This window comes from Pelodiscus sinensis, chromosome 6 (assembly GCF_049634645.1).
Source record: "Pelodiscus sinensis isolate JC-2024 chromosome 6, ASM4963464v1, whole genome shotgun sequence".
NCBI classification, from domain to species: domain Eukaryota; kingdom Metazoa; phylum Chordata; order Testudines; family Trionychidae; genus Pelodiscus; species Pelodiscus sinensis.
The window spans coordinates 1,962,434-1,977,926 of NC_134716.1; the positions used below are offsets into that span (position 1 = coordinate 1,962,434).

A 15,493-nucleotide genomic window follows, 5' to 3' on the forward strand; every position below is an offset into this window, starting at 1 on the left:
CCACTCCGTCTGCCGTCTTGTTCAGCACATCTCTGAGAAAACACGTTTGTTTACATTTACAGGATGTTATGCTGCCTGCTTTTTATTTACAATGTGCCCTGAAAGTGAGAACAGGTTCCCATGGCACTGCTGTAGCCTGTATTGCAAGGCATATATCGTGCCAGACGTGTTCAACGGTCATATGGCTCTTTTACTCAGGCTTTAAAGTTTTACATTGTTTTCATTTTTGAATGCAGTTGTGTAAAAAAAAAACTGACGTGTGTACGTTGCGCTTTCATGATAAAGAGATTTCACTACAGTATTTGTATGAGGTGAATTGAAAAATGCCATTTTTGTGTATTTTTTTCTACAGTGCAAATATTTATACCCAGAAATAGTACTTTAAAGTGAGCACTTGTATTCTGTGTTGTAACTGAAATCAGTAAGTTTGAAAATATAGAGAAACATCCAAAATATTTGTAATAAAATAAACTGGCATTCTGTTATTAACAGCGTGATAACTATGATTGTTGTCTTTTTTTTTAAAAAAAAAATCATATTAATCATTCAACAACCCTAGCTTTTAGTATTTCCATCTACAAGCTTGTCTTTATTCGGAAGAAACCTTCCTAAGCAGTTGTGCAAACCATATATCCTAGGGGGCCAGAAATAATCCTAAGTGTAAGTGTGCTATCAAGCGCCATTGATACCAAAGAGTCACCTGCCCAGTGTATAGGATTAACCCTGCCTGCCACAAGATGAATACAAGAACACGGGATTCCCACTGAAAACAGAGGTGTGCTCTTTGGCAAAATTATCTCTCTCAGACAATATAATTGATTTCTAACAGACTAATAAAAGAAAGTTCTTCTTCACGCAGCGTGTAGTCAACCTGTGGAACTCCTTGCCAGAGGAGGCTGTGAAGGCTAGGACTATAATAGAGTTTAAAGAGAAGCTAGATAATTTCATGGAGGTTAGGTCCATAAAAGGCTATTAGCCAGGGGATAAAATGGTGTCCTTGGCCTCCGTTTGTCAGTGGCTGGAGAGGGATGGCAGGAGACAAATCGCTTGATCATTGTCTTCAGTCCACCCCCTCTGGGGCACCTGGTGCTGGCCACTGTCGGCAGACAGGATACTGGGCTAGATGGACCGTTGGTCTGACCCAGTACGGCCGTTCAAGTGGGTCTGGCCCACGAAAGCTCATCATCTAATAAACCATCTTGTTAGTCTTTAAAGTGCTACATTGTCCTGCATTTTGGGAGCCAAAGTCCTTTTTGTTCCAAATGTGACTGAGGCACCTGGAAGCCTATGTCTAATTGAAAGTCACTGGAATTTAGCATCCAGGATGTCTAAATTACTTTAAAAAATGGGATTTAGGACTGGTGAGTATAGAAGGGCAATCATTTCCAGGAAGACAATTCATTTGTGTCTATTCCGGCTGGGATTTCCATAGAAGCCTATGACCTTATCTACACAACAGGTTGTTCTGGTATACATTCTATCACTCAAGGGTGTGAATAAGCCACATAAGTTACACTGTCAGCATGGACAGCACTATGTCAGCAAGAGAAGTTCTCCCACCTCCAGTGAAGGCAGGACTTAAGCCAATGGGATAACTCTCTCCTGCGGGCTTAGCATGTCACTACCACAAGTAGTGCAATGATACAACTACATTGCTATAAGTGCTCTAGTGTAGATGTAACCTGAGAGAGCTGGGTCAATTCCTAGTGACTTTCAGTCCCCTTTGAAAAGCCTGGTCAAAGCATTCAGATACTCAGGGAGGCGCTAAATAAGTACTAAGTTTGGTATTGTTACACAATAATAATTTGAAAGAGGAATGAGCAACCAAACAAGGACATGTTCCCCTTTAATGGATAACACCATTTAATTAATCAGATCTGAAACAATACTTGGCTGAACATATGAGTGTCCAAATATCCAAACCTGCTTCACTAAGAGATGACTAACATACCATTCTTTATATCGGATCTCAACTTGACAAGGAACATGGCAGACATGCAAGTTTCCACCTTACCCATAGTCATCAATCAGATGGGAGCCAAGCACCACTACATCAAGCTCGAAGAACTGTGGTTCTGACTTAATGCCAAACATGATAGGAGCTAATTTTGAATAATCAGCTCGGTTGCAGGTAGCAACACACACCCGAAGTTTCCGGTTGTTCCCATTCTTCTCCATGATTTGTTTTTGTTTTGAAAGATTCTTGAAATACAGTTCCTGAAACAACAGAAAGCAAGGATTCATATTTTTCTGTACAGCTATAAAACTGCATATGTAAGTGATGAAAGACATGCAGCAGAATTCTATGCTACCCCAGTGTGGAAATTTAGACATATGCAAACTGATCAAAAGATTACCATGAAGAGAACCAGTACTTTTCTGGGGGAAAAAACATGCTTTCAGTTACAGGTATAATCTCTGATTGAATGTGTGCACATGTGCTAGAGATGTGAATGGTTAATCGGTAAGCCGCACACTTTGCAGGTGAGGCTTACCTGTCTGTGGTAGGCCCAGTGCAGGCACACTGCAGGCAGCCAATTAAACAGGATTTTGCATCCCTGATATGTGCATGCATGCTTTCACAAAGGAAACGGTTGTTTGGTGTTCAAAGCAAGGAGCTGAATTTCAGGACTCCTGGGTTCTATTTCTATGTCTGACACGGACTTCCTGTGTAATCTTGGGAAAGGCCTAAACTTTCAAATATATCCACTAATTTCAAATGCTTAAGTTGAGTGATGTGAAGTCTGGTTTTCAAGTATGTGGCGCTCTCCTGACTTGACATGGGAGCATGACACACAATTCTGTTGAATATTAGGCCCCAAAAGTTTCAAGTTGAGCATTCAAAACTTGAGGCATCCAAAATTGTGGACACCTGGGAAAAAATTTAGGTTAATATATTTGAAGCCTTCATTTACCTGACTAAAATGGAGAGAATGATATAAACACATTGTGAGATCCAACTGTAATGAAAAGCCTGCAAAATACTTTTGAGTATAAAATTAATACTATCTTCCTGGATGACCACAAGACCCTAAAATCCCATAATGAAGAGGTCTACTGGGAGATACACAGGGCTACCTTTCAAAGACACTGTATGACCACCAGGACAAAGTAGCTCCTGAGTATTAGGCATCAACTCCTTTACCAGCAACGTGGAAACATTATGGAAGTGAGTAGCTGTTTGCCACTAAATCAAACGTGTAAATATGATGCTGATTGTGATCTCACTTGCACTGATGTAAGCTAGGAGTAATTCTGTTGCACCCAATGCAATTGCACCAGTGTAAAACCAGATTCACATCAGAATCAGGCTCTAAAACATCATAAGTCTTATCGATCTTCAGCTACTATTAGATACTCAGTTTACTCCTATTTCCTCTAACACACACACGCAAACACAGGATGTGTGTAATTAACCTATTTTATACCCATTTTTTTAAACAGATGTTCAAGCTTCATGAACAAGACAAAGTAAAAAAAGAATTATCAGATTATTCCTTATATTGGTATAGCATTTCAATGAAGTATTTTATGAGTTTAAATGACAAGCTTCACAAAACAAGTTTTTGTACCACTAATTTTCCGATACTGAACCTCTCCTTCAAAGCAGAAAAAGATCAGTTAAGTATCAGACCACTTATTGTAGTTCAGTTCAGAGATCTTCAAATATCCGAAATCTTCTAAGTATTATTCTTGCTCACATTTTAAACTGCAATACAGAAATAGCCTCAGAAAGATTCCAGAAAATTTGATACTAGAACACTCAGGCCTAGGATCATCCATTTTTAGCAAAGGGGATGAAAACAGTGAACTTCTGGACAGGGGCAAAGAAACTCTTACTCCCCATCCTATGGGAGTCTGCAGAACTTGATCTCCATACAGGGTTTTCAAAGATTTAGGAGAGTGAGCAAAAGGTGACAAGTATTTCCCTTTTGTTCTCCATTGGAGCTCTGCAGTCTCCACAGAAGGAGTGAACAGGAGAGGGATGAAGGCTCCAAAGACAGTGTATAAGTCAGATCTTGGGGCTCTGTTAGGTTTGGGGACTGAACATCCTTCTCATTCCATGAGAAACCCAAGCACAGAAAACTTGGCAAGGGAAATCTGAGAGTTTCCAGGCTCCTACACAAGTTTGTAAGATCCCTCACCCTTTTACAGGTGCTGGGCCTGCTGGGGGAAAGTTCAGTGTGTTAGTCAAATCCACTGAAGACTCTTGTTACCCCAATTTGAATATAAAGGAAACAGGAGTGATCTCTGCGGACTGGGGAGAGGTAAAGGCTGAGCAGTCCTGAGACTGGAAACCTTAAGTGAATGACTGTAGAACAGGGGCTAAGAAAGATGCCAACTCACAATTTGTTGCAAAGGTGAATCACAGAGGAGGAGAAAAATGAAGGCACAATGATAGAAGTCACGAAAGTAGAAAGCGACCACAAGAAATGTGCATGTGCCTAAGTCATGAGTGCTTTAAAGGCATCAACATGTGATAGGCATGTACATTTAAATTAAATGCTTACCAAGGCTCTGAAAAGTTAATGTGGAGTTAAAGGGATGTGGAATCAGGCCCTGAATATTTTCTGCCCCCATCAATGCACCCTTAGTCTCTCTTTGAAAAGGTCACTTATCAATTCCAGGCAGGTGAGCTGCAGAACAAACATTGCAAAGTTCATCCTATTTACATTACATCACAACAGTGATCTGTGTCCTGAGTTTCACAGTGTACACACTGCACAGTAAATATCCTCCCCCCTCCCCAGAGACTTTACACTGTTTCAGTCTCCTGTTAATGAATTCTTGAACAAGAAAGGTATATCCTCCTATGAAAGTGACTCCACTTTTATGGCTTCATAGTAACATATTAGGTAATACTTCCTTCAATTATGAGACGGATACAGCCCTTCCCGAGGCATTCCAGACCTCTTTTCCTCATTGCTCCGTAGCAAATCCCACTTCTGTTAACTTGAGTCCTGAGGTGACCCAACCCTGACAATTCATTTCTTAAAATTCTGAATGAAGCCTTTACCTTTCAGTAATAGCAGCAGAGGCTCTCAAACAGTATGTCTACACTACCACCCTAGTTCGAACTAGGGTGGTTAATGTAGGCAACCGGAGTTGCAAATGAAGCCCGGGATTTGAATTTCCCGGGCTTCATTTGCATATTGCCGGGCGCCGCCATTTTTAAATGTCCGCTAGTTCGGACTCCGTGCCCGCGGCTACATGCGGCAAGAACTAGGTAGTTCGGATTAGGCTTCCTATTCCGTACTACCGGTACACCTCGTTCCACCGAACTACCTAGTTCTTGCCGCGTGTAGCCGCGGGCACGGAGTCCGAACTAGCGGACGTTTAAAAATGGCGGCGCCGGGCAATATGCAAATGAAGCCCGGGAAATTCAAATCCCGGGCTTCATTTGCAACTCCGGTTCCCTATATTAGCCACCCTAGGTCGAACTAGGGTGGTAGTGTAGACATACCCTAAATGTGGTCACGTAGTCTACTACCAATGCACACCACTTTACAACTCAAAATGCATCAAGGGTACAGTAACGTAACCCAGCAAGAGTCTGAATACATTCTCTTTTTGGATCAGATATTTTTAGATCACCTTTGGAAATCAATCAGACAAAAGATTATTTAAATCAACTGTCATGCAATTCAGTGGAATAACGTTTGCTGTATTTTAAAAGCAAACCTGGCAATTTAAAAGCCACTCCTCTGTTCAGAAGCTTCTGAAGTTACTGTTCTTACAAGCAACATTTAGGGTTACTATGGTTTGTCTCATACCTATTACCCCTAGGAACGGCCCTTTCAAGAGCCAAACCATGAGTTCCTGGGCAGGACTGAGCCTTTAATCTCACAACACCAGAGGTTCATGCTAACTTTGAGAGACCACTTTTTGATCTGAGGAAGTGGGTCTGGCCCACGAAAGCTCATCATCTAATAAACCATCTTGTTAGTCTTTAAAGTGCTACATTGTCCTGCATTTTGCTTCTGCCTAACTGAATATGTCTGCTCTCTGGGCACAAGCAACAGCCCTTCTCCCAGACTGACCACCCCTCCCTCTAGTCTATGGGACATTATATTATTTACTTGGCAATCTAATCAGTTCCTTTTATTAAAAGGGTAATGGAAAAAGCTTAAACACACCAGGCTACAAAAATCTAGGATTTCTTTTTAAATCAATCCCTTTAAGCTAAAGCAAAACACAACAGGGAAGCTCAAAAACATTTCTCAAACTGAGATTTTGTAGAGCAATTGCACCCATTCCCTCTGAAAAACCACACGACATGTAGGCTACACAGGGTCCAAGATACTATCAGTCAGGAACTGGTTTCCTTTAGGCACTTCAGCGCTTTGTAAACTCAAGAGTTCAAACTAGTTATTGGGTATGAGACTGATCTGATTAACTGAACCTCAAAACAGAAGCTCTGCTAACCATGAAATTAATGTTTCCAGCATGACAAATCTATTTTCTCTTGTATACAATTAGAACCTTACCTTTCACTTTCCTTTATGCAAACTGCAGTGAAAGTAAGAAAGAATTAAATATTAATATATATATAAAAAGCTATCCTTTCTTTCATTGGCTAATACCACCCACCTTTCGCCTCCTCGATACAAACTGCAGGGAATGTAAAAGAGGATTAAATATTAACCTTTAAGAAGCAGTGCTACCTACCACTGACTAATAGCAAACCACCCTCTCTTAAAATAAAAAAGAAAAGAAACAGTAAATCATGTTTAACTCTTGAATCACTGCACAAACTGGTTTCTAACTCCTCAGCTAAAACAGCATAATACTTAAACAAATAAGGGGGTAGCCTCCAGAACTCTGCAGGACAAATTACATTACATTACAATGGCTTGCCTTTGCCTTTAATGTCTTAACTGGCATCTGGTACTCCCGGCCCCGTGCTTACCTCTCTACAACGGATGCTAATACTGAGTTTACTGCTGGAGCTATACTCTGAAAAAGCTGATAATGGCAGGATTCCAGGGTAAATTGGATGAGCCCAAGTGGAGGGGATGGGAAAGTTTGCCCCAAGTTTTGAGCAGGCAAAGCAATACTAAAATGGCCATTTACAGTTACAGACATTTCCACCATTCCTAAAGCAGCAGTAGCCTATTATCTTCTCAGCTGGACATTAATTCTACCTTCTACAGCTGATGAGTTTAGTAATCCTGCTACAGCAACTAAGAACACTCATCACCAGGGCTCGACAAAATATGGAAAACCTTACTCGCCAGACAAAAAAGGGACTCGCCACCCTCCCCTCCCCAAAAAAGTGTTTTTAATGGCATAAATTCCTAATAAGAATAAGAACAATAATTACTAATAAGTTATTAATAAATATCACCCAAGTTATTAATAAATATCTTAAACCTCTACCTTTTCCCTCTGCTGCCATGTCTCCTCCCCTTGCTCCATCAGCTCCCCTGGTGCCTGCTGCCCCCCAACCCCTCACCCTCCTCTGCTGTCCTGACTCCTGCCCTTCTCACTGCCCTCAGCCTTCCTGAGACCTGACCCCCTCCACCAGCCCCTCTCTCCCCCCTGTGCCCACTTCTCCAGTAGCCCCACTCTGATCATGTGAGCTACCCCTCCTCATCCCCTCTCCTAACACCTCCCTCTACACACCTGCCCTGCCTCTCTCCTCTGGTGCTGGTCCCTCCCCTGCAGGTGTCTGCCCTTCTGCTTCACCCCCAGAATCCCCTGACACCTGCACTCTCTTGGTGCCTCCCCCTTCCCTCACTGCCCCTGCCCCCTTTGCCCTCTTTTTCCCTGATACCCACCCCCTCACCCCGTTCCCCTCATGCCCATGCCCTCACACATGACTTGCTCCATCCCCACCTTCCTCATGCCCACCCCTTCTTTCAAGCTTTCTCCCAGCACCTCCGCCTCTCCTCTCTAGCCCCCAGTGCTCTTACCCTCTCCTCTCCCAGCATCACCCTGTTCCCCCCTCCCACTGACACCTCCCCTCCTGCCCTTTTCCTCATTGTCTGCACTTGGCCCCCTGGGATTTGTCTCTCCTGCACCCCTGTCCCTTGGTGCCTTCCCCTTTCTTCTTCTTCTCCTGACCTCCTCCCCCCCTCCCTTCCCCTCCCGTCCCCTCAGCACAAGCCCCTTCCCCATATTTTTGCCCTCCCCTCCCCACAGCCCAGCCCCTTCTCCAGGGACAGCTCTAGGTTTTTTGGTGCCCCAAGCAAAACATTTTTTGGCTCCCCCCTTTTTTTGTTGTCTTTTACACATCTGCATTTTGCAAAGGGTTTTTTTTTTGTTTTCGTTTTTGTCCTGGCATTTTAGCCCTATAAATAGCAAATAGCATTTTCATTCATTTTTTTCCATAAAGGCAAAGGCGCTTCAAGTGAACTCCCCCTTTCACTCACTGCTGGGTCACAGCAGCCTTTTCTCTGCCCTGTCCAGCCCCTCTCTATTGACTAGCACCCCTCACTCCCAACCCACAGGGGGAGCAGGGTGCAGGGACAGCACAGAGCCAGAGGGGTACAGGGAACAGTGGAGTGGTACAGGGGTGGCGCGGGGAACGGGAGGCACAGAGCCACAGGGATCAGGGGGAGCAGGGTGTGGGGTGCGGTGGAGGCATGGGGAATGGGACACGGGGAACAGGAGGGGCAGAGGGATCGGAGTCTAGGGTCAGTGCAGGGAACGGGCAGCACAGAGCTGGGGGGGCAGGGATCGGGGGTAGCAGGGTGCGGGGTGCAAGGGTGGCGCAGAGCCAGAGAGTCGCAGAGAAGAGGGAGAGCAGGGGATCCAGGGTGCAGGGGAGCAGGGTGCGGGGCGTAGGGGTGGCGTGGGGAACAGGCAGCGTAGAGACAAAGGGGCACGGGGTGGGCGCAGCGAGCAGGGTGGTCGACAGGGAACGGTCTCTCGCTGGTGAGGGGGCTGGGGCCGTGGTAGGACTGGAGCGGGCGGGGTGGGGCCTGGCCATGCCATGCGCCACAGCCAGCTCCCAGGGACACACGGCCAGAGCCGAGCTGCTGTGGCCCTTTAAAAATCGGTGGGCCTAGTCACGCCAGAGTCCTGGCGTCTGCCGGCATCCCACCCTCTGGCTCGCGCCCCGCCTCCTCATGCCAGAGCAGCATGTAGGCAGCCCGGTGGCAAGAATCACTGTACTTCCCCCTTCCCAACGGCGCTCTGCTCCTCCACCGGCTGGCAGATCAGATGGGGCCGCGCTGCCCGTAGTGCGGGCGTCAGCAAGCCCGTCACAACAGCCCACCGGGCCATTCCGCCCCTGCACTCGCCAGCTGGTAAAATCTACTCTCCACGGGTGAGTGTATTTGTTGAGCCCTGCTCATCACCAACATAAGATTTCTCCCTAGTCCATTCCCTTGTTCCAGAGTCCCCTTCCCCTCCTATTTCATGGCCTCAGTCTTAACCCTTCTTCAGCCTCTCTATGCCCTCTAGTTCTCTCCTCTCATCACACAAGTATTGTCTAGTCTTCCAAAAGGCCACTGAACATGTAGCAAACTGAACTTAAGTTCTGCAGCTGAGTGGAAAGTTTGTGAAACTCCATTATTAAATATTCCCCCTTTTTAAAACTGGAAGGAAATACAAATAGACACAGCAAAGTACAGGCTGGACCTCCCTGGTCCAACAATCTCAGAACCTGAGTGGTCCCAAACAAGGGAGTTTGCTGGATATGGGGAGGTCAGGCTTCCAGGGCTCACCTTCTATCCCCAGACTGCCTCCCAAGCTCCACTGCCCTGGCACACTGGCGGGGTTGCGACCCAGGCTTCCAGACCCCACTACAGGGCTCCCCAGGCTGAACCCTGCACATGGTCACTGGCCCTGTTGGCCGCCATGGTATGAGCTCCATTGGTTGGGGCTCCGTTCCAGGCCACTGGCCCTGCAGCTGCTGGGCTGCTGGCTGGGCTCCCTGCGGGCTGCCAGCTTGCCTTGCCAGACCAACTGTGCCCAGCCTCTGGCAACCTCTCTAGCCCAGCAACATCCGTGGACCCCTACTGTACCACAGATGTTTCCGGACCATGGAGTCCTGGACAAAATAGGTTCAACCTTTAACAGCATCGTAACTAGCTAATTTGGCGCCTTAGGCAAGACCATTCTCGGCATGGGCAGGGGTGCTGACGTGGTGTGAGGCACGAGTGAAGACAGCGTAGTAGCTGTCTTTTTTGTGACCTCGGATGTATAGCTGAGGGGGAAGTACCTCACTCGCCTCACCCTTGCTATGGCCCTGACCTTTAGTCCCTTTTATAAATCATGATACTTAATTCACTTTAATTTTTGCTTTCCCCACAGTTTAAATGTGCTGCAGATATTTCTATTGACAATACATAACTGCATCATAGAAGTGTCAAGAGAAAATGAAGAAGAAATAGCAGGGTATTTTAGCAACCACAGAATTGAAGGAGGCTGTCTTAGATTGTGATAAACACATCAACAAGATCTTTATGCAAAAGTGATCAGCAATGAAGTAGATCCAATACTAAATCATCATTAGGTTTCTGATGAAATGCTGCTCCACTGAGAGGAATCGAGCAGTTTGTAATGGTTAGATATTGTTTCACGCTATTTGGTATAAGAAAAAAGCAGCATCTCCCAACTTGGGATGTTAAATTTCTATTAATTAATTGAATAGTCAATGGGATTTCTGTTGACTATTCGATTAATCGATAAGGACTACTACATTTCAAAGACTGAAATGCTGTGGGGAGCCCAGGGCCAGTGAGGAGTCCCCCACTGACCCTGGACTCCATGCAGGTGCTTCCACTTTGAAATGTACAAGAGCCCCAACTCTTTGGCTACGTCTACACTGGCCCCTTTTCCAAAAGGGGCATGCTAAACTTCAAACTTCAGAATAGGGAAATCCTACTTCAAAGTAGGAATAAGAGATCCTCCGGAATAGGGCTTTATTCCGGAGGATCGGGCCAGTCTAGACACTTTTTTCCGGCTTATCTACAAGCCGGAAAAAAGCGGCGGACATCTTTATTTAAATCCCCCGCGGATTTCCCTATTCTGAAGTTTAAAATTAGCATGCCCCTTTCGGAAAAGGGGCCAGTGTAGACGTAGCCTTTGTGGCGCTTCAGCTTTGAAACGTACAAGAGCACCTGTGGGGACTCTCGTACATTTCACAGTTGGAACGCCGCTGCTGCACCCCTGCCCCTTCCTACAAAGCTCGAGGGAACCGGCTTTTAAGCTGGCTCCCCCCAGCACTGCCTCTTCTTAACTCTCTTGCTGCATCTTGGTGATAGAGGCAGTGTGGGCAGGATGGGGGAGCAACTAGCCAGCTAGCGTGTCAACTGTCCGATAAGCTTTTGCTTATTGGACAGTCGACTAGTTCAGTGTTTCTCCACTTTTTTTTTAAAATAAAGTACCCCTTTTTCTCTCTCAAAAAAAAAATTACAATTTTTTTTTCTACCATTGCAACACATTTGTTTACACAATTTAATCCTACCCGGGTGGGTGATGGAATTTTTGGGTGTAAAAAGTACAAAAATAAAGCGCTGTAAAACTTAAAACAAAAATTCAGTTTTCGCCAAATTTCAATTGTGTTGACATACCCTCCCAGACTTCTCTTGAGTACCTGAGGGTACTCATACCACTGGTTGAGAAACACTGGACTAGTTGATTAGTCGCTTACATCCCTACTCTCAACCTCTTCACAAATATTTAATAGCAAAACTGTAATGAGTTGCCATTTTACAAACTCAACTAGTCAACAAAATAAGGGAACAAAGAACATTTGGTGATTCATTATACATTCATTTTCATCACTTTCATTCACTTAGGACTTGGTCTTGCAGATGCTGATGGTGCTTTCTACTCCTAGCCCTGTTTAGTATTGCTTCAGTTAAGTATTCCGTCTTTCCAGGCCCTTCTGCAAAAAGCTCAAATGTTAAGTTCCTAAGGCCATTCAACTGGGAGGAACCAGATAAAGTCACCCGTCCAAATGAGAAAATAATTTAGCCTGAGAATGTCAGAAATCAAATCATCTCTTGATACACACAATAATTACAGAGCTGTTGAAAAATAAGTAGACAGATTGAACATCTGCATAGCAATGCATTTTCATCTTATTTACTTCCTGCTATAACAATGGTCCCTTAAAAATAGTTTATAAAGTGTCAGTGGAGATGAAAGACAGATTTATATGACACCCGTGCTGAGTTGGCTAGAAATGTATGTAATTCATACTATAGAAGAGTGTTTGGGTTATATTTAATAGTGATAGAAATGTAGCCGTGTTAGTCTGGTGTAGCTGAAACAAAAAACTATGTAGCACTTTAAAGACTAACAAGATGGTTTCTTAGATGATGAGCTTTCCCTGGGCCAGACCCACTTCCTCAGATCAAAAAGGTTCCTAAGGAAGTGAGGATCTGAGGAAGTGGGTCTGGCCCACGAAAGTTCATCGTCTAATAAACCATCTTGTTAGTCTTTGAAGTGCTACATAGTCCTGTCCTTTGTTTGGGTTATATTCAGCGTTAGTAAGTTTCAAAACCCCAGCGTGGCATTATGTTTAGTTTTGAGTGCAAGGCGAGTCCCATGTTTGGATTCACCAATGAAACACCATTAGGACTGGTCAGAACAGGCTGTGGTTGGTTTTTTAAGCCCGTGTCTCTTTCAGTCAGGAGTGCGATTCTCTTACCCCACATCCTCCCATCGGTACAAACCTTCCTGGGGGCGGCTGTTGGTGCAGTTCTAGGAAGTGACCCCCCCCCCCCGTGTCCCGTGTCCGGCTTGTCTGTGCGCACAGGCCCTCGGGCGGACCCGTCGCAGGGGCAGCTGAGGCGCACGGCCAGACGGGAGCCGCAGGCAAGGAGCGGGAGGGTCCCTTCAGCCTAGCGCGGGCAGGGCTGCTCTCCCCTCGCTTCGCACTGCAGGGGGCGGCGCAGCACCCATGAGGGGAAAGCCCCTCGGGGGGGCGGGGCACAAGGAAGCGCGTCTCTTTCCGGCGGGGGCGGGGGGCTGAGGGGGGAGATGCCCTCGGAACGCTCAACGGCCGCAGCTGGGCGCGCGCTGCAGTCGCGTGGCCCGGGCGCCGCTGCCCCGCCCCCCCGGGCTCGTTTCGTGCCCGCTGCACGCGCGCCCGCGGGGCCTGGAAGTGGAACCGCCGGCCTGAGGCGGGGCGCGAGAGCAGCAGCCTCTGCTCTTCCCCCCCCCCCCGCACGCTGGGGGACGACACCGTTACCCCCCCTCCCCGTGCGGGGCTCATTCCTCGCACACCCCGCGCAGGGGCGGGCTAAGCCCCTCCCCCATCCCACGCGGGGCGGGGTCATTCCCCGGGCACCTCCCCCGAGCTACGTGTCCGCCCCCCCCCCCCCGCGGCATGAGGCGCAGTGGGAGGGGGTGTCAGAGCCCCGCGGCGCGAGCGGGAACGAGCCCAGCCCCTCCCGCCTGCGCGCGCGCGCGCCTCACCTCCGCCGGCTCCGCTCCGGCCGCGATGGATGCGCTGGGCACCGGCTCGGGCCACGCGCGCAGCTAGCGCCGAACCATCGACCCGCGCGGGGGGGAATCGGCTCGTCAGCGAGCACAGCCCCCCCCCGCGCGCGAGAAGGCGCTTGGCTCCGCCCACCCCCGCTAGGCACGCGACCCCTCCTTTCACTGCGGGAGGGGAGGGGAGAACTCTTCCTAGCTCCTCCCCCTGCCCGCCCTTCAGCCACTGCCCAGTCCAGGGGGGCACCCCCCATCTCTCTGCCGGGGGGGGCAGTGGTCACACACCCCCCCACACACACACACACCCCTTGGCTGCTGGAGTCCTGGCTCCCAGCTGCCCAGGCCCTGCCATGGGGCTGGGAGGTCGCAGCACCAGCAGCCTGCACCCCGGTTCCTCTCCCAGGCCCAGCAAGCCTCAGGGCTGAGAGAAATCCTCCCTGTGGGGAGAGGCGGATCCAGCCAGCGCAGCGGCGTGGGAATTAAGAGTGGGGGGTGCTTTCATTTCCGCATTACAGTCTCCCCCCGTCCCGCTCCCCAAGTGAGGCCGGGAGCAAAGCTCTGGCATGCAGCAGCCAGGGCACGGGGCTGACAGCAGAGCCCCCAGCTTGCGGGGTCGACAGCCAGAACCCCAGGCCCACAGCCAGCAGCAGGGACCCCAGGTGCCATTTCACGTTTTACACTGTTAACGTTGTGCCAGGTTGGGTGAGCAGGGCCCATCTCTAGCTCACAGCATCACTTTGCTTTGGATGAGCAAAGTCTTGACCACTGTGCCCTGGCTTCAGGCCTCACACCCGTCCTGTGACACACCGGCTTATGTTTCAGGGCCTCATTTTACTACAATGAACACTTTGTGTGGAATTGGAAGTATGCAAGCAGGCAGCGGCAGAGCCAAAATCAAATACAGTACAGTACATAAACTACTAAAAAAAGACAGTTTTGGGAAAAAAAAAAGATTTGTCATGGTAAATAAACTGTTTTTGTATTTGTAATATTTAAATGAAGGTAGCTAAAAGTGCCATTTTTCTTCTGCGTAGTAAAGTCACAAAGCCGTATTAAGTCAATGCTTACTTGTAAACTTTTGAAAATAACCACAATGTTTACTTTTGTTCACAGTTACAAACACGACAGTTATGAACCATTCTAGAGGTATCCAGCGTGACTCTACTCCAGAGGTTCTAATACTGCATAGTCCTGTCTTACCTTTCTCAGGTAAAAGAACAGGAACTGTATTAAAGATCTCAGTGTAGGAAGGGGCTGGAATTGTAAGGCTGTTAATAATAATTATGGATACCTTATTCTAATTTCACATGGCTATTGAATTGGCAAAATGTACAGACTAAATAGCGCCCCAAATAGTTGTCAGTTTCCAGGCTGAATAAGAGGAGGTTACTTACCTCAATAGTAACTGAGGTTCTTCGAGATTAATGTCTCCATGGGTGCTCCACATTAGGTCGGTGCACTGCCGCCGAGCCTCAGAGGGGAGATTTCGTAGCAGTGTCCCTGGGGCCGCGCACACCAGCAGCTGTGTGCGGTTAGGCTGCAGGCATTGCACATGTGTGAGCCTTCCCCCCGCCCCCCAGTTCCTTCTCTACCCTAAATCGATAGCTTGAGAAGGCCAGGATCCCAAAGTAGGGGGGAGAAAGGGAGGGTTGTGGAGCACCCATGGGGCACTCATCTCGAAGAACGTCAGTTACTATTGAGGTAAGTAACCTCTTTGCGAGAGAGAGATGTCCCCATGGGTGCTCCACATTAAGTGACTACAAAGCAATTTCCCTTTAGGGAGGTAGGGACTTTGGATCTGACAGAAAAGCGGTGGAAAGAACTGCCTTAGCCAGTTTCAGGGTAGAAAAAAAAGTCCCTGCATAAGTGCGTGCTGCTTTGCAAACATGTGGTCAGAGGACCACGTGGCAACTGCACGGGTGTCTCTTAGGGGTACTTTATGGAGGAATGCTGTCGAGGTAGCCAGGGCTCTGGTTGAGTGTGCCCTTATGCTCTCTGGAGGCAGCACGTCTGACTGTGTGCAGCAAAGCTTGATGCAATCCGAGATGCAGTGGGAGAGTCTCTGTGATGAGACAGCCCAGCCCTTACTGCGGTT

General features: G+C 47.6%; 1 protein-coding gene across 8 annotated transcripts in view; it reads right to left on the reverse strand.

The window, feature by feature from the left end:
- The window catches only part of GNE (glucosamine (UDP-N-acetyl)-2-epimerase/N-acetylmannosamine kinase), a 68,932-nt gene that overhangs the window by 32,667 nt on the left and 20,772 nt on the right, over positions 1-15,493 (reverse strand). For 5 of the 8 annotated variants that reach the window (XM_075931269.1, XM_075931268.1, XM_075931264.1 and 2 more), the window contains exon 2: positions 2,015-2,217. In XM_075931269.1, the coding sequence (XP_075787384.1) occupies positions 2,015-2,217 (203 nt within the window). Of the gene's footprint in view, positions 1-2,014; positions 2,218-4,511; positions 4,879-6,488; positions 6,603-13,380; positions 13,542-15,493 lie in introns of those variants that run through there. The other 3 variants (XM_075931266.1, XM_006135133.3, XM_075931267.1) reach the window with 3 other exon arrangements.